The sequence below is a fragment of the Macrobrachium rosenbergii genome, chromosome 53 (assembly GCF_040412425.1).
Source record: "Macrobrachium rosenbergii isolate ZJJX-2024 chromosome 53, ASM4041242v1, whole genome shotgun sequence".
Taxonomy (NCBI): Eukaryota; Metazoa; Arthropoda; class Malacostraca; order Decapoda; family Palaemonidae; genus Macrobrachium; species Macrobrachium rosenbergii.
Window position 1 is genome coordinate 27,028,660 of NC_089793.1, and position 19,058 is coordinate 27,047,717.

The following is a 19,058-nucleotide window of genomic DNA, read 5'->3' on the forward strand; positions in this document are numbered from 1 at the left end:
GGGTTCACTGGGAGAAGAGATTTCCCCTCCGTCAATCTTTCTTCTGACTGCCACCTTTATTTCTGCCGTGATAGGAAAGGAGTGAAGATCTTGATATGTACCTTCTGATCCCAGCAGGCTCTCAGGTAAAACTGTAGTGGCCTCATGTGCAGTCTCCCCAGTCTTACAACCTGCTCCAATGAGGCTAGTGTGCCTAAAAGACTCATCCATTGAGTTGCTGTGGCACGAATGAAGGATGAGAAAAGAATCCACCTTCCTTAAACATTCCTCCATTCTCTTGGGGGATGGCGAACCCTGAAAACTCCGAGAGTCTATCAGAATTCCCAAACAGAAATTTCTCTGAGTGGGAATCAGTTGAGATTTCTGGAGGTTCAATAAAAGTCCTAAACCTTCTGTAAGTGCTCCATGCATTGATCCTTCGTGGGAGAGCAAAGTAGCCAGTTGTCTAAATAAAGCAGGATCTTTGCCCCTGCTATATGTAGCCAACCTGCTAGGGGAGTGAGTACTCTCGTACAAACTTGTGGGGCAGTCAAGAGGCTGAAACAAAGAGCTCTGAACTGATAAACTTGGTTCCTGAAGACAAACCTGAGGTATTTCCTTGAATCCTCATGAATAGGGATATGAAAATATGCTTCTTGCATGTCTAGGGAGGTCTTCCAATCCCCCAGACAGATGAAAGCAAGAACTGATTGTGTTGTTTCCATTTTGAATCTTGTCTTCTTTATGAAGGCATTCAAAGCACTCACATCTAGCACCAGTCTCTATTCCCCTGAAGACTTGGGCACTACGAAGAGTCGATTGTAAAACCCCATCGACTTGGAGTTCCTGACTAATTCTATGGCCTTCTAGCTGATGAGGGAGGAAACCTCCTCTGAGAGGGCTGAATACCTCTCCGAGCCTTTGAAATATGCCGTCACTGCGACAGGAGTGTTGGTCAAGGGAGGCCTCTTCCTGAAGGGGATAGAATAACCCTCCCTGAGTACTTTGACTACCCACTGGTCTGCCCCTCTTGAACTCCATCTCTCCCAGAAGAGAAGGAGCCTCACACCCACTGCGGCATGGAGGACTGAGGTCTCACTTGCAGGTTGAAGATTTAGTTGATGACTTCTTGATGGCTCGGAGTGTGAACCTAACTGATCCTCTAGGCCTGGATTGAGATCTCTGTCTGCCCGCACGTAAGCGCCTAGACAGCAGAGAGAGGAAGTCCTGATGGGTACTGTGGACCAATCTCTCTGTAGCTTCGTCGACTGTGCCAGGAGATCCTGTGTGGACTTCTTATGAAGGCTAGAAACAATCCAGTAACAGCAGTCTGCAGAAAAAGATGATGTTTGTCTAGCAGGGAAAATAAAAGTGCTAACTTTTGGGACGAAGTAAAACCTTTAGACATAAAGGAAACCAAAAGTTCCTTCTTAAGCATGCCCATTGCGTAAAGCAAAGCAATCTCCTGCGAACTATCCCAGACTGCTTAGTCAGCGCAGGAGAGAAAACCCAGAAGTTCCGACGAGTAATCAGGCGGATGCAATGGCTCTTGAACTTTCTTGGAGAGAGCGCCTAAACACCAGTCCATGAAACTCAACACTTCAAAGGTCTTAAAAATACTTATCAGGAGGTGGTCCATCTCGTGTCGAAAAGAAGACCTTTGCTGATTGTAGCGCGGATCTACGGCCTGCGTCAGTGAGACCAGAGAAGTCCCCTTGAGAGGAGGCAGCCACTCCCAGGGAAGGAGCTTCCCTAGTAGCATACAACAAGGAGCGAGACCTAGAAAAACGAGAAGGAGGGACACTAAAGCAAGCCTACCCCTGTTCCCTCTTCTTGGAAAGCCAGTTCTCCACTTCACTAAGGGCCTTCTTGGATGAAGATGAGAGAACCAATTTGGGTAGTCCAGCAGTGTCCGAAGGCTGACTAATGACGAAAGATGAAGCTGGGGACGAAGGAGTTAAAGGCAAGAAGAATTCGGAGAAACTCTGGAGTAAAAGCTTCAGAAGTGACACATAAGGAGTCGGTGGAGAACCATGCTCTAAATCCACTTCCTCAGACGAAACCGGAGACAAGGGGGCATCCGATGGAGGTGCCTTAGCAGTGGATGGTCCGTGAAGAAGTTGCAGAATGTTATCCAACTTGCGCTGAAGCAGAGCTAAAGCTGGATCCAAATTTGAAGCAGACTGACAATTTGTTGCTGAACTAGACAAAGCTGGTGCTTGAAGCTTAGAAGCCTACGTCAACACACTGGTTGGTTCCCCCGAAGCACTGCCGGCAGGCAGAGGAGACGATGCACTTTGATGAGTCGGACTCTAACGTGAGCGGCAGCGTCAGGGAAATCGGGCGCTACAGGGCGCTTCAGGCAGTTCGGGCACTACAAGCATTTCGGGCGCTACAGGTAGTTCGGCACTTCAGGAAGCTTAGCTAATTCAGGGCGATTAATTGAAGGCAGGCGTTCAGGTAATATAAAGTGCTCAGCTGCTACTAGCCGCTCGCTCAAATCCGGGTGCTTAGACAAGGAACTTCATTGTACACTAGAAGCGGGGCACTTGGAATCAGAAAGAAGATGCTTCTTAGATGAAGAGGAGTGACTCAGAGCTCGCTCCTCATGTCCAGGAGAGGAGAAATGTTCAGGGATATCCCACTTACTGCAACAAGGTTGAGGACTAAGAGGAGGCTCCCTGAACCTTTTGCTGGCAAGTCGAGGAGCTAGATCCTTGGAAGAAGAATGCCTCTTCAAGGGACGAGACTTATCGGGAAAGTGCACTGATGCCTATGGAAAGGCCAAGAATCTCTCGAACTAGACGAGAGCTGATGCACATCCAAGACACCTTTCCAGCGGCTGTCTCTTGACGCAACCTGGGATTCACAGGTTGGTCCGAGGGGAAGACTGCTCGTGGACAGACCCCACTGACCTCCCTTGGGCTAACGGTATGCCTCCTCCCTGGTTCAGGGGAGTATGGCAGTGACCGATGCCTAGGAAAATCAGCAGGATGAACAGCCACCTCCTCCACTAACAATTCACTTTCACTTTTCTTCTCAAACTTATCCATAAGGACATGCATTGATGCCCCTAATTGGGCCACTATACCTACCACCATATTAATTCACTGTTCGAATTTATTTTCCATGCTGGCAATGCGATTGGGCTCGCAGGTGTGAAAATCAGAAGCAGGAGTAAGTGGTCTAGGAGTACTGTATTTACGATAGAGGGGAAACAGGAACGACAGGAGGAGATACAGCAGGAATAACTACATCTTTAGATTTAGGAGTCATCTGGCTAGCTAATTTCTCGCCAGCTTTAGTGGCTGCCTTCCTCTTGTGATCTCTCTCTAATTTATTCAAATGAGAAGTCAAAGTCTTCCATTTACATGAGTCCCAATCCCTGCATTTGTCACATGTCAAATCAGGTATTGCAGCCTTTGTGCACAGGGTATGAGAGTCAAACTGGAAGGTATTGCAGCCTTTGCTGCTGAAAACTGGAATACTAAGTGTCTAAAAGTCATAATCAGTAACAAAAAACCAATCAAGAACAAACAATGCCAAAAGGCTGCCATACAAAAATACTTCACCAGATGGGAACAAAAAACAATTGTCAAAACCAAGCTGCTTAGTCACACGATGTGTGAAGGATACCAGCGGCAGAAACAAACTGGTCTATTGGCTTAGCTGTTCCTCTCTCTTACCACGAAAGTGGGCAGGGTTTTGTCACCTATACAAAAACAAAAGAATCACTATCATGAATTTCAAAATTTAAGCTGCCGTTCGAGTATAAACTCTTACCTAAGTAATTACTGGGTTAGTTACTTATATAAAACCAACATTTATATTTCATAGATATACCCTAACATTTTACACTGCCTAGTTCCAATGACCGTATCACTTACACTAAACTTAACTGGAGAAACCAAGTAAAGAGGATATGGATCCTAAAATATAAGACCACATTCCCATTTGTCAACATAGATATCATTCAAAATTTATTTGTAATTCTGAACTTGTTCTAACCACCTAGACCAATAATATAATAAAATGTAAAGCAATAACCAGGAAAATTGACAAACTCTTCCAAACAAGTTTACACGAAATTGACTCAATGTGAGACCTGCATGTAGCTCAATAAAATTGGGTAAATAAAAAAAAAATATTTAATAAAAACAGACACCAACCAACAAGGACAGTGATTAGAGGGACTGTGGCTACGAGAGAAAATATTACAAAACAATATCATCCAGTATCAAGTGGTCAATCCAACCTACTTTAGGAAAGATAAAGTCTGAAAGTTTAGCGGCTGCTAACAGGTACATTATCATTATTTTCAACAAATGTCAATACGATTTATTTTCAATATAAATGGAAATCACTGGGTGTGCAAGGCTCCAAATGCAACCCAAGTCTGGAGCATTCAACAAATTCTGAAGGACCAATACTCTGTCAAGAGCTACTATTCGGTAAAGATAATCATGTGAGTATTGCACTAATATTTCAACTAATTATTTTACTCAATTTAGAGAGCACAGAATCAATGAATTACAGACCTAGGGTTTTATCAAATGCAACTGAAATATGCCACAAACTCAGGTACCAACAAGACACATAGCTCTTGCAAACACTTCACAAATATTGAAGTTCTAGATACACATCTACAAACCTTACAAAGCTTTAGAAGGACTGAAAAACAGCAAGTGACCTTGCACATGATATCCAAGCTAACCACATATACTGTATAAAGTTAAACCACTTCCCTTTTAACTTAAACCAAGCCACCTAATAGACAGGGTGAATAAGATTTGTCAAGCAGAGACTGAAAACCCATTTGAAAGCAAGATCATAAATTTTTCTAATATGATCTCAGTTGCTAAAAGGACATGGATAATGGTATGACAACAAAACTACTGTAGATCTATAAATCTTCCTGATTTGAGAATGAAACTTGAGGAAGAATATTAAGAGCTAGATGCCAGAATACTGAAAAACATAACCCACAGGATATTGCATACTTTTTTATGAAGAAATAATGACGGGGGAATGGAACCTTGAACATCTCCTATACAACACCCCAGACAGCATAATACAACAGTGACAGCTACACTCTTCCTGGCACCAAAAGAGTTGGAAGACCCCAACCTACATGGAGGAAAACTAAGACAGGAGGCTGGACATGAGATGAGAACTGTGAAAGTGAAAGTACAATAAAGCCATGAGTGGTGGAATTTTCAAGAGGCTTTTTGCATTTTACAGCACTGGAATGACAAAGATGATGAAACTGATTTAAATACAGTACTGGTCTTCCTAATTTCTAATACAGCATACTAATGGTATCAACTCAAGAACAACACATCACCAAAATGGGATATTCTGAAATCATGGACAACTACAGTGTGGCTCTGTATGCAGTTTTGAGAAAAAGCACTCTGAACTGTACCTGTCCATCAGCGCTAGTGCATTCACACCAAAAGGGAGTGATGGACCTCCAATACCACCAAAATACTATCTCTAAGAACTCATCCAACACTAGTCTTAAAGCATGATCCCATCCTTGTCATTATGATATAATTACATAATTATGATATAATTATATATGTAACCTTGGTCAACAAAAACATACTTATGTTAGGATTCATGAACTTTTCGAGATCATGTAATAAAAAATTAAAATCCCCGCAAGAAAAAATGTACACAAAAGGACACAGCTCCCTTACCTCCATCAGATCGCTGCGTCCAAGAGGGCATCTCTGGTGGTGGAGGTTCCAATTCATTCGCACGCCCTCCTCGATCTGGTACACGGCCGATAATAACCTAAAACACAAAAGTTAACAATAAAACACTGGAAATGAGAATACACTTGAGCATCACACAAAACTCTAAAACTCTTCCCTCAAGAGATAAAATTCACTGACACTAATTCTATTTTTTTTTAAACAAATATGTTAGTCATACCCTAAAATGCATTAAAATGGAACAATATTTGCTACCAACATTTCCATTTTTCTCCATTTTGTAAATCAAGAAATGGGTATATGAAAAACAAAGCTTCATTCTTTCTTTACCTTATTTAGTGGAGTTTTTGTCTGCTTCCTAACAGATGCATTGCTTGTCTTTTCTAAGACAGCTAAATCTTCTCGTGCCGCTAGCATATCACCTAGCGATACTTCTGGTTCCTCTTTCATAAGATCCCGTTTGGTCCTGAAGGCCTTTGCCAAATCATTTTCCCTTTGCTTTGCTTTGTCAGACCACTGTTTAGAAGATAAGGATTCTTTACTGCATTATGGCAATTATAGATTATTTCTTCCAATGAAACGTGTAACTAGCTATATATGTAACTATATCAATGGAAACCATCAGCAACTGCTATATACATGAAATCCCAATGTCTATAAAATAAAAATGGCAGGTGTATATTTGCTTACCTGGAAAGACTGTATTGTTACATCCAACCTTTTGATCATCATCTCCCTCCTCATTGTGTACTCTTTGTGCAATTCTTGTTGCATTTGATCTAACAAAGCCCATTGCTTATCTGACAGCACACCATTAAACAACGGTTTGCCAATCAAAGATGGATGAGCCTTACTCTTAACATCATTCACCTGCAAAATCATCAATTCAATCAAGTTTGCTTCCTTAGACAATCATTGTTATTAATCTTTCGTACACAAGGCGTGAATATTCTAACATATGTTTAGATAGTTTAGCCAGGATTGAAATAAATTTTCGTCCAGTTATGTGGAAGCTCTTCAAAACTTACTACATAATTAATGTATTTAAAATGGGTGTCGGGCCAATGAGTTTGTTTGTGTAGGAAATACATGAACTTGAAGCCATAGCTTTTAGAGAAAAAATCAAACCTTCAGTGTGAGTACCATATGTAGTTGTTTGAGGAATTGGTTCCTAACCGGAAATCTACTACAATGAAGATTTGGAACCATCGGTACAATTTGCGTCCAGTGGACCACTTCATCTGATGTGTTCCTCTTCCACAACACAGATCAGCCAGCACACTCCTTGCAGGAGAGTCAGGGCTGCATGTCCTACTCTCGCAGAACAAACAAAGCTGACAAGGCTGCACGGTCAAGGTGGGAATAAGTAACCACACCCCTGCTCATATTTTGCACACCTTTTATTGCTCAATCACACTTTTTTGGGGGGAGGCTACATCCATTACTAACACACCTAAATACACCAAACATCCAATAAAGAGGCTTCAACAAAGCAATCGGGAATGAGCACAGCAAACATTTTGTCCAATAACGTCAAAGAAAAAGGGCTGGCTTATGGCATATGAATGGGGGATTCATGCTCACAAACCTATCACTATCTCACCACTTTGTTGGCAAGCTTCAATAACTATTTCTAGTTCATGCTGTCGAATTCCCCTATCTAACATACACAGGATGAGAAGCAAAATGGAAAAGCACTTGAATGAAATCCCATCAATGGTACATCATTAAATGAGGTCAAAACAGAGCTAAGTCTTGGAATGGACAGCAAAGCATTAATCACTCCCATTTTCCTTTTGTCAATGCCCAAATTTTTGTTGGTGTCTCAGGCAATAGGAAGTTTTTATTCACTAGTGGTCTAGCTATCGCTTACCATTTCAACTGTGCTACAGTTACTCTTTCTAAACACACTCTAAACTCCGGTTTCACAGTCCAGTATGTCACCTATCTAGAAAAAAAAAATGCTCTACCTTTCCTACGGCCTGACCATTTACCACATGAGGATTCTTAACTCCCCTTTGCTTCACTTCATGCTACCAAAGCCTAAAGAAATGAACAAACCCAGTAGTTCATCATTCTAAAATGAATACCAAATTGAAGTAATATCCCATTTTCAAACTGGATAGAACCAACCCCTAAATGCAGATTGCAGAATAATACTTGCACTTACAATGAATATCGTGTTTTGGAAACAAAACAGCTAGAGCAAATTTTCATTGTATCATCATTAAATTTTTAAGCTGTAATCTAATGCATAAGATATAACACTAATTAAGAACAAAAATGAAATTTTCATAATAAAATTAAGTTTCATATATATACTTACCAAGTAATTACATAGCAAACGTTTCTAACTCACGTGGTAACTTTTTATAATTCAGGGTAGTGCTTTACTTAGCTGAATCCCACACTAAATGGAGGTGGGATACATGGACTCCAAAACATTAAAGCATGGTAATGACTTTGAAACAGAAATATTTGCCAGCATTGAATGCAATGCTTCTTGTTTCCTTACCTGGTAAGAGAGCTATCACAGGTGAATCCCCATGGGTCACCTCTACTCAAGTGGGAGTTTTGCAGTGGAGGATATGCCTGATGGTTAGCAAAGCATAGGAAAGGTGACCCTGCCCTGGGTGCAGTACCAAAATTAAAACAACCAGACAATATTGTCACCTATTCTGAAAACATTGTAAAAAATACCACAACCTATCCAGGTACATTGTAACCACTAGTTCCCTAAAACTCAAAAACCCTACTCCAAGGTGAAGGATAGTAGGAGAAAAATAGTGCTTGCTATAATTCCTAACCTAATACCATGCCAGCCACCGATAACGGGCGTAGGTACTGCAATCATTGAACAGTTTCCACTTCCTTCAAATAGTGAGAGGTGAAAATAGACCTGCACTTCCCAAAGGGTGACTGAATAATGGAAGTCCAGGACATTATGTCTGAAAGCCAAAGAGGTTGGCACCACTCTGATATCATGAGCTCTTACTTTAAAATTTAGTAAAATGTCTTCCTGGATCTGAAAATGTTGCTCCAAAATCAAATCTCTCAGGAAGAACAGCAAGACGTTCTTTGACATGACAGAGGATGAGAAGGGTTCTTAACCGAACACCAATGGTTACTAGATGGACCCTGATCTTTTTGTCCTATTCAGATAATATCTAGGAGCCCTGACTGGGCAAAATTCTCTCTCTTCTTCCTCGTGGTCAAGAATATCTGTTAAGTTTTTAATGGTAAATGAACCAGGCCAGGGCTTGGACGGGTCCTCGTTCTTGCCCTAAAAGCCTAGGGTGAAGGGGCAAAATGCATCTCCTTGGGAAAACCTACCCTTTTATCAATGGCTTGAATCTCACTGGTGCATTTAGCTGTAGCTAAAGCAAAAAGGAAAAGGGTCTTGCGTGCTAGGTTCCTAAGGGAAGCAGAACAAAGGGGTTCAAAAGCTGGGCCCATCAGCCATTTCAAGACCACATCCAGATTCCAAGAGACCTAATTGTCCTTCCTCTGTTTCATCGTATCGAAGGACTTTAAAAGGTCATTAATATTGCTGTTGGACGAGAGATCCATGCCTCTATGCTTAAATACTGAACTAAGCATAGCCTGATATCCTTTAATGGTGGAGGAAGAAAAATTCCTAGTGTTCCTCAGGTAAAGAAGGAAATCTGCCAACTGTGTCACAGAGGTCTTAGAAGATGAGAAATTGTGGTTGTGGCACCACTTGGCCTGGTAGAAGCAGCATTGTGCAATAGCCTCTGCAGTTCCCCTTCACAAACCTTTCACTCTGACAAGCTTACAGACGGTCTGAAACCTGTCGGCAAGAGTGGACAACCCTTAGTGGTGTCTTCTGAAGTGGGGTTGTCTGAGTGACGATGGATTTTGGGAAGTCTGAGTGACGATGGATTTTGGGAAGGAGTCTTGGATAGTCTACTAATGCCAAAGAAGGTCTGGGAACCACTCCCTCAGGGGCCAAAATGGGGCTATGAGGGTCACAGTTGCGTTGTGGTGAGTATAAAACTTGCTGAACACCTCCCTGATCATGCTGAAGGGTGGGAAGGCGCATAGGTCCAGGTTCGACCAATCTTGCAGCATGGCGTCCGTTGCCCATGCAAGAGGGTATGGGGCTGGAGAGCAAAACAGAGGAAGGCGATGGTTCTTGGAGGTGGCAAACAGGTCTATTGTTAGCCTGCCCCACATCTTCCATAGATCTAGACAAACCAGGGGATCCAGGGTCCACTCAGTGGGAAGGACCTGCTTCTGACGGCTCAGATCATCCGCCAACACGCTTAACTTTCCCTGGATAAATCGGGTGACCAGTCTCTCAATTTTGTTCTACCTGGCAGAGAAAATAAATGGGTTCACCTTGTCTGCAGATATGTGCTAAGGCCATGGTATTGTCCGCATGCACCATTACTGTCTTGTTGTGGACCATGGTTGAAAAGTCTAGGTCGGGCCTCAGAGGTTGAAGGGACTTCACTTCTGACAGTCTTTCTTCTGACAGCCACCACTGCAGGTCCGATTTGATCTCTGGGATGATCGGAAACACTTAAGTGTCTGGCTGTGTTTTCCTGTCCCAGATGGCCTTCAGATAGAACTGGAGATCTCTCATGTGAAGTTAGCTTAGTCTGACAAACATTTCCATGGATGCCAGAGTCCCAGTAGGCTCATCCACTGTTGAGCTGAGCAAGAAGAAAGGAATAGAAAACTTTGGACCATCTGAAGGCAGCTGGAAATTCTCTTGGGAGACGGAATAGCCCGAAAAATTCAAGTTCAGAGTCATCCCCAAATAGGGGATTTCTTACAACGGGGTCAACTGGGACTTTTGATGATTGATAAGAAGGCTGGGTAAGAAGAAGAATCTTGTGTAAGTCCTTCATGCACCTTTCCTTCAATGAAGATTGAAGCAGCCAGTCGTCTAGACAAAGGCCGACATTGATCGCTACTAAGCGGAGCCATTTCGAGAGAGGAGTGAGGGCTCGAGTGAATACTTGAGGGGCCATAGAAAGGCTAAAGCAAAGGGTCTGAAACTGATACACCTTGTCCTGGAAGATGAACCTTAAGTATGTCCTGGAAACTGGATGGACAGGAATGTGGAAATATGCATCCTGCACGTCTAAGGTTATCCAGTTCCCCTGGTGAATGAATGAAAGGACCAAATGGCTTGTCTCCATTTTGAATTTTTTCTTCAGGACAAAATGGTTGAGGGCGCTTTCATCGAGGACTGGTCTCCAGGCCCCCGATGCCTTCGGTACCACAAAGAGTCGCTTGTAAAACTCCTCAGTGCTGGTGTTCTTGACTTCCTTTATGGCCCTTTTCTGGATGAGTGAGAAAATTTCCTTCAAAAGGGCTGAATGTCTCTTGGAGCCTATCGAGTATGCTGTCAATGTGATGGGAGAAGTGACTAATTGTGGGGGGAGGGGGTTTTCCAGGAACAGGATGACGTAGCCCTCCTTCAGAACGTTGATGATCCAAGGCTCTGCTCCTCTTATCAGCCACTTCTCCCAAAACTCTAGAAGTCTGGCTCCTACGGGTATATGAAGGGCTTCCTTCTCCCTTCTTAGGTACTGTCTTGGAAGAGGAGCTCTTAATAGACTTGGCCATGAATCGGACATTTGTATGGGTCCTGAATGGTGCACTCGGTCTACTTCCATGAAAAGGCTGTTGCTTGAAGAGTGAAGAAGTCCTAGTTTGAAAGGCAGTCGAATCCCTGGAACGCTTAGACGACTGGGCCAACAAGTCTTGCATACATTTCTTCTGTAAATCTGATGCAATTCCCATCACTGTGCCCTGAGGGAAGAGATGATGCTGGTCTAGAGGCAAGAATAACAGGACCAACTTCTGAGTCTGGGTAACCTCCTTGGAAGTAAAGGAGCACCAGAGCTCTCTTTTCTTCAGTACTCTGAAGGTAGGGCCGAAAGCTCTAGAGAGCCATCTCTAATGGCTTTGTCGGCACAGGGCAGAACCCAGAGCCAGTCCGAGGCAATGTCTCCTACAAGATCTTAGTGGTCCTCGATTTTCTTGGCCAGCACACCCACCGTCCAATCCAGGAAACTAAGGACTTCGAAGACCTTAAAAATGTTTTTAACTAGATGATGTAGTTCTGCAGAGGAAAACATTATCTTTGCCGACGAGAATGCAGAACAGCTAGAAGAGTCAATTAGACTAGAGAAGTCCCCTTGAGAGGAGGCACCGACTCCTAAAGAAGGAGCTTCACCGGTCACATAAGATAAGTACCTCCTGCGCATTAAGCTAGGGGGAGGAAAAGCGAAAGATGCTTTGCCTTGCTCCCTTTTGGCCGTAACCCAGTATCCCATCTCCTTGAAGGACTCCTTAGAAGATGAAGAAAGTACCTTTTTGGGAAGTCCTGTTCTATCGTCTGGCTGATTCCTCATTAAAAAGGTCAAAGCATTCGAGGACGGGGCAGCTGGGGCGAAAAATGTGGGAAATTTTGCCTAAAGGTACCACAGTAAAGCAGCATAAGCCGAAGGAGGCACACGTTCTTGGCTGACATCTTCCTCTTCTAAGGAGACCAGGGACAGGAAATCATCTTGAGAAGTCTTGGCAGCAGAGGGAGCTCTCTTTAACATGATTTGGGCTAAATGCCACTTAATAGGAGCCAGAGTCGGCTCATCATGGTCCAAAGACAAAGGAGATAACGCCGTAGGTCTAGCTGGAGGAGGCAAAGGAGACTGCAGTCTTTGAGCTGATGACAGAAGCGATGGGTGCCTGGGAGCGAGTTCTCAGGAGCTGGCGCCAGATTTTTGGTTAACGGATGTTGGGCGCTTGGGAGCAAGGTGAGGACACTCAGCCGTTGAGTGCTCAGGTGAGAGGACCTCCAGACTCTCCCATGTAGACAAATGTGGATGCTGATAGACAGGGCAGGAACAGAAGGGTCCACAGCAAACCTAAAAGAAGGCTGGAGACTGCTAATAGTCTTCTTGTATCGCTTAATAGGAAGTGGATCTACACGGGGACAAAATTCTCGGAAGGGCACTTAAGTGGTCAGGAAGAGTCTAGGTACTGTTTGTGGTGCTTTCTGTCCACTCTGTAGTCATCGGAAGAGCTTGAGGATAATTGATGAATATCCAAAGGCACGCCTTTCCAATGGCTGTCTACTAACACCTGGGACTGTGCAACAGGAGCGGCTGAGGGGGTAACTACCCATGGGCAAACCCCACTGGCCTCCCTTGGACTTTCAGTATGTCTTCTCCCAAGTTTTGGGGAGTAGGACAGGGACTTTGGTCTAGGAAAACCAGCAAGACAGATAGCCACTTCCTTCACTGGCACTGCACTATCACTCATCACTTTATCCAAGAACACTTTATCCATTATCACTTTTAGGGAAGCTCTCAGCTCTGCTACTGTACTTACAACTAGGTTAATTTTCTTATCAAACCTGGAATCAAGACTGGCTTTGGCATTAGGATCAGAAGCAAGGGAGCCGGGCACAGGAGTAGGAGGCTGAACAGTAGAAGAGAAAGGAATAGGAGAAACAGTAGGAATAGGAGTAGTAGGGAGAGCAGTAGGACTAACCTCTAGACTAGGTTTAGGTGTAGCTTCTACACTATGAGATCATTCCTCGGCTCTAGAAGCCACTTTCCTCTTCCTATCTCTCTCTATTTGTCAAGTGAGACTTAAGAATCTTCCACTGAATGCTGCCCCATGATAAGCACTCATTACAGGTCTTCTCAATGCTACATTCTTGCCCCCTACATTTACTACAGATTGAGTGAGGATCATAACAAGCTTTAATTAGCCTAATCTTAGCGCCTTCACTGCAACAGAGAATACTTGAACTGCTAGAATCTGACATAATTCAGGATATACTAGAAACTGATCAAAATTATGAACATAAACTATCTATAGCTTGCTGCACTACCAAAACAATGTAATTGTACCTCACCAAATCTGTAAAGACAACTGGAAAACAATTAAAAAAGCTGCTGCGAATGGTGCTGATGTGTTACCAAAGCCAGCAGAAACAAAGTGAGCTTACCAACCAGGTTGTTTCCCTTGTTCCCCGATGCTGTCACCTACACAAAAACAGAAGTGCTACTGCAAATTTTTAATAAAGTTACCATGTGAGTTAGAAATGTTAGCTATGTAATTACTTGGTAAGTTACTTGTATGAAACCTATGGACCAACCTTACGATAGTTGTAAATGTTTGCATACTTGTTTGTATTATTAATTAAATAAGAGCTGAGCTGCATACATATAGGCTATTACTATTACAGTAGGTTTTCAACTGGACAAATTTTAATTATGAAACCTTAAAACATCTTAACAACCTCTACCTATATTATCAGTCATTCAGTTGTTGCAGTTCTCATCAAGCATTTTGTCACCAGTTCCTACGATTTAATGTTGCACTTGAACAACAAGAACATTATTGTACCACAGTTACAAAGCAGTACCCGAAAAAAAATTTATATCTAAAACTAGAAAAAACAATATAAGGTACCTCACCTTTTGATCAACTTTAGCAAATAGCTGCTGTGGAGTAATATTTGCAGGTGGCTTTGGAAATCCAAGGACAATCAGCATGTTCTTCAGTTCCCGAGCATGATCACTTTCACGCTGTAAAAGGTTGGGTAGTTATATCTCTATAAATACTCAAATGTAACATCTTATCTCTTCTATTTGAAATTTATACAATATGACACAGACATAAATAATTTTGGTAAACTACTACTGTATCATTAACTATCAGATAAAAGAAAAGCCTATAAAAATTAACTTAATTTGCAAGCTGCATGGTGTACTTATAGACTACTTGCATTAGCTGTCCTATATAAAATGACACATAATTATATTCAGTCATAAATCTTACCATTTCAACTGTCATTCCCTGATCAGGCTTTGCTGCAGATATCATTCGAGCAGCCATTAACTCTGCTAACAAAAAATCAAGTAAAAGCAGCCTCTGTTCAACAGTTTCTAAGCGCTGGTTCACATTTCCTTCTGTTAACTGTGTATGTGGACATCCTGAAAAGAAATTTCATGATCAAAGAACCCATAGCAGGACAACTGAGAAGAAGAAGAAGAAGAAGAAGAAGAAGAAGAAGAAATGTGAAACCAAAACCAACCACTCAAGACTTGAAGCATTTTCCCATGACCATATTTCATGGTTCTCTTGAGTATCTTGCAGATAAATGTAGCACAAGATTACATACAGTATATTTTTTCAAATTAAGAACAAACTTCAATTCAAATCTGTTTGTGTTTATGTTACATCACTTTAATAACATTAACTTTGTATGAATAATGTACAGAAAGAACCACTGGCTATTTAACTGCAGTATTGGGTAGCAAGGTTCTACAAGATGTCAGGAAATATGCTCATGTCATTGAGCCTCTATGGATTAATGAATAATTTTAAGTGTCAATTTTGCAAAATATTTTATGCCGTAAATTTAACTGAAAAGTTATGCAAATAAAATGTAATTCCTGAAGGTAATCACAAATCTTCCTCAGAATTATGGTTCCTAAATTTGACTTGATAAATGGAGGAAGAAAAGTTTTCTTGAATTAAATCAAAACAGAGCAGATACATAACCTCCATATTACCTGAGGGATCTGGGTTATCATAATTGTTATTACCATACTGCAAAAACTCAGAGCTGATCCCAAGCTATATTTGGAGGGTTGTAGCCATAAAGGACATCTGGCCAACATCTGCCAAACCAATTATGATATGAGTCACGACAGATGTAGATGGAAGAGGTTCATTAATAACAGCAACCTTGACTAGGGATTAAGCTGAGATGAAGGAAAGAAGTACATGTCAACAGAAAATGAAGTGAAGAGGCCTTACCAGCTGTCTGACCAGTTCAGCGAGTTGAAAATTCTTAACTCTGAAGAGGCCTTATCAGCTGTCTAGCCAGATCAGCAAGTTAAAAACTCTTAGCTTTCAACAGGACTGGTTAATAAAGAGAAATTTTATGCACCTGTTTTCAGGCCTGGCTAAGGGTCTTTTGTTGCCACCAGACTACTAATAAACATTCAAAATCACTATGAACATATAGGCCTTTCTTGTGCAAAATCTATGTATATTATTTGTTGTAGGCACAACCAATGATTCCTGTCAAAGTAAAAAAATACTATATGGGATATAATGAGTAATCAGAAATGATACTTAAGGTAAAACTATATACCATTAACATAAAACCTAGCAGTACAATTACAGTAACTGTTAAACACTATGTTCACAATAAATGCATGTAATAAATGGCCATAGCAGAGAAACAACTGTACTGAACACTACACTTATAATACTTCCTTATCTCCCACTAATACACACTGCTACGATGCATCCCCTACCACATAAGATCGGCCATTCCATCAAGGTTAATTCGAGTTTGCTTGATATCACAAACATTATGAAGCTAAATCCAGTAGAAAGATTCATCTACTAGAATAGAAAACAATTTTCAGTTATAAAAATTAAAAGGATTTCTTTGATTGGGCTTATCTGATAGTACTATTATTCCCATAGAGGAAAGGGGGAGAGGGTAGGATCATCTTGGTTGGCAGTATCTGTCAGTACTAATGAGTAAAGTAAGAATATATGAAGTGATAAACATAGGTTGATTTTCATATGACAGAGCATATATTGCAGTCAAGTATTTCAGCTACTCCATTTAGAATGAATTATGAAAGTACTTCACCATAAGACTTACCCAGTTCTTTTAAAAATGATGATAGCTCCATCAAGAATGATGAGTGATCCTCTGGAGATGTTGGGGCATTAACCATTTCTTCCAGCTGATCCAAGACTTTTAACTCTGCAGTTGCCCACGCCACCAGACTAGTGTAGGCCATATTCCTTGGCCCTCCACTGCTACCTTCTACAGCTGCTTTCAGACTTGCTTCATCGCCTATGTCCCCCGTATACCTAAAAAAAAATATTTAATTTATGAAATAAACATGCACTATATACTATACTCTACTCCTACCTTTCAACACATTCATGAAAATCATTTACCCTGCTTCTGTATAAAAAAAAATGAACTCTTGTTAAAGCAAGTTTTTAAATGAACCATGCTATGACCTACTCTTACAGTTCTTATTATATGGTTAATTCTCCACGTACTACTTGTTTTAATGTTCTGCCAACGCTGCCCACTTGCTTGATATTCTTGTCTATAATTGCCATAAGACAGCAACCTCTTACAACTGACTTACATTCACAAAAGAGTTTGCCCATTTTGGAAAAACTATTAAAACTCTCTTTGGTTAAAATACTGGATTGTCTTTGGTTTGACAAGAATAGTTTCACATAATTGGCCCAGATCAATAATGTTTGAAACTTACTCTTTAATTGTGGTAAGTTGCCTAACTTGAATTCATAAGCAAACAAACTATCAGGTAACAATTTTTATTTCAAACATGTTTGTTAAAAGTTTTAATTACTAAATCTGTCGTCCAAAGGCATCATAAAGTCACTTCTTAAAAAAATGAACACACACACAATAATCACCCATTCCATGTCCACTGACAGCTGTAAGGTACTGTATTCCCCTACACTTGCATTTGCATCGATTAAACAAAAAAAAGAGAGACTACACCAATTCTCAAAAATGATATGCAGCATAATTCACGTGTTTACAAAAGGCTAATTTGCCATGCATAAAGTAGTTCAATAGCATACGTTATTCTTCATGAAATTACTTCATAGTAAAACCCAAGACTATTAACGTGGCCTGGTTCCCAACAGTTGCTGACAGGAGGATTTGCCTTTTGTTTTTGTCGTCTTTTGTTTATGTTTACAATATTTACCGTCTTTTGTTTGTTTAATTTTATTTGCCTTAAAGTTTATGTTTACAATATTTACCATCTTGTTTATGTTTACGATATTTACTGTCTCGTTTATATTTACAATATTTAGTGCTTTTCATTTATATATTTGTTTTTTCATGTTTACAATATTTACCATTTTTTGTTTAGCCTACGTTTCTCTCTTATTTTTTACATTATTTACCACCTTGTGCGTATGCTTTTCTTCGGTTTACATTTATATTTAACGTCTTTTATCTATATTTTCATTTATGTTTGTCTTTTACTTATTTTACATATATGATGTTTACCACTTTTTAGCCTATTATGTCTATCTTTTGATCATGTTTATAACAGCAACCATCATTTGTTTATGTTTTTACGTTTATCCTCAAGGGACTGGTACTAAACGCTGCACAAGATTTTGCACGTACACTGGCAGTTACTGAACCAGAGGGGTCCGGTAGTAGTCTCCAGTTTCCATTAATTTACATCTCGACGTGGCTACCTCCTCAGAATGCTCTTTTAACCTCATGAGTTGGGAACCTCAGATTGGAAAACCTACTAGGCTATAGGCCTAAGCAAATTGGCAAAGTGAAGACTTGCCATATGGACCAAACAGAGGTCTAAAAAAATTAAGGACAACGATAATAGGGATGCCATTTCATTTGCCCTAAACTCTGACTAATCATGGATAAGCATAAATCAACCAACACAAAACAAGTAGGTCTAAAATTTGTTTAATTAGGCCTTTTCTACGCTAGGCCTATGCTGACTCTCATTCATGTCTATCTTCTCTTTGCCTATGGAGCATGAAAATATGTCCAAAAGCAACAATAAACGTAGTTTAATCTGTAAAAAAAAAAAACATAAATAAGTAGTTAACCTCTGGGTGTAATGAAGGACCTCCCTCCGCCCGGGAGGATGTCACAGGTCGAACCTTAGGATACGTGGCTAGTAAGAATAGGTCTGTGGTAAAGTTAAAAGTTACAAAATACCACAATGCCTATCCACAAAAACAACGTACTATTTGGGCAATTCATGCTAAACTGCTCTACATAACGCACGTAATCATATAAGTACTGCCTATGCTACAAAAATTGTAAACTAGGCCTAGGCTACCGTGGCCGAGGTAGTTGACTTAGGAGACAGGCAACATCACAACAGGGAAAAATACTAAAGCAGCATACCCTAAATCCTCCAACGAGTCCAAGATATCATTCTCCATCGCAGATCAAATATAATGCTGACCAGGCCTACGAAAAAGCGTTAAAAGTTCGATTGGGCTTCGCAGGCCGGCCACCGTTTGCCGCAAGTCCACGCCTGCTGCCAGACAGTGACTTAACCAAACACGGTGGTCTTCGAACGCTCTGTACGTCATTTGCGCTTTTAAAGAAACAATTAACCGTCATATGCAATTTTTTTATTAAATAATACAGTTTTATTGTGATACCTAAATAACAAAATCTTGTTTTATTGACAGTTGCTCAGCTTTAATTTCCATCTAATCAATTCTCTGGTAGTCAGAAGATGGAGTCAGTCGTATAGTTCGGACGATGAATTCTAAAGTCATTGTAACCAA

At 41.0% G+C, this 19,058-nt stretch overlaps 1 protein-coding gene across 3 annotated transcripts in view; it reads right to left on the minus strand.

The window, feature by feature from the left end:
- LOC136834376 (protein FAM98A) overlaps positions 1 to 18,831 on the minus strand; it is a 36,148-nt gene extending 17,317 nt beyond the window's left edge. For 2 of the 3 annotated variants that reach the window (XM_067096932.1, XM_067096934.1), the window contains exons 1-7: positions 18,667 to 18,824; positions 16,381 to 16,595; positions 14,532 to 14,686; positions 14,168 to 14,278; positions 6,390 to 6,569; positions 6,030 to 6,215; positions 5,682 to 5,778 (exon numbers count right to left, since the gene is read on the minus strand). In XM_067096932.1, the coding sequence (XP_066953033.1) occupies positions 5,682 to 5,778; positions 6,030 to 6,215; positions 6,390 to 6,569; positions 14,168 to 14,278; positions 14,532 to 14,686; positions 16,381 to 16,595; positions 18,667 to 18,704 (982 nt within the window). In that variant the 5' untranslated portion in view covers positions 18,705 to 18,824. Of the gene's footprint in view, positions 1 to 5,681; positions 5,779 to 6,029; positions 6,216 to 6,389; positions 6,570 to 14,167; positions 14,279 to 14,531; positions 14,687 to 16,380; positions 16,596 to 18,666 lie in introns of all 3 variants that reach the window. The other variant, XM_067096933.1, reaches the window with a different exon arrangement.
- Positions 18,832 to 19,058: the final 227 nt, after the last annotated feature.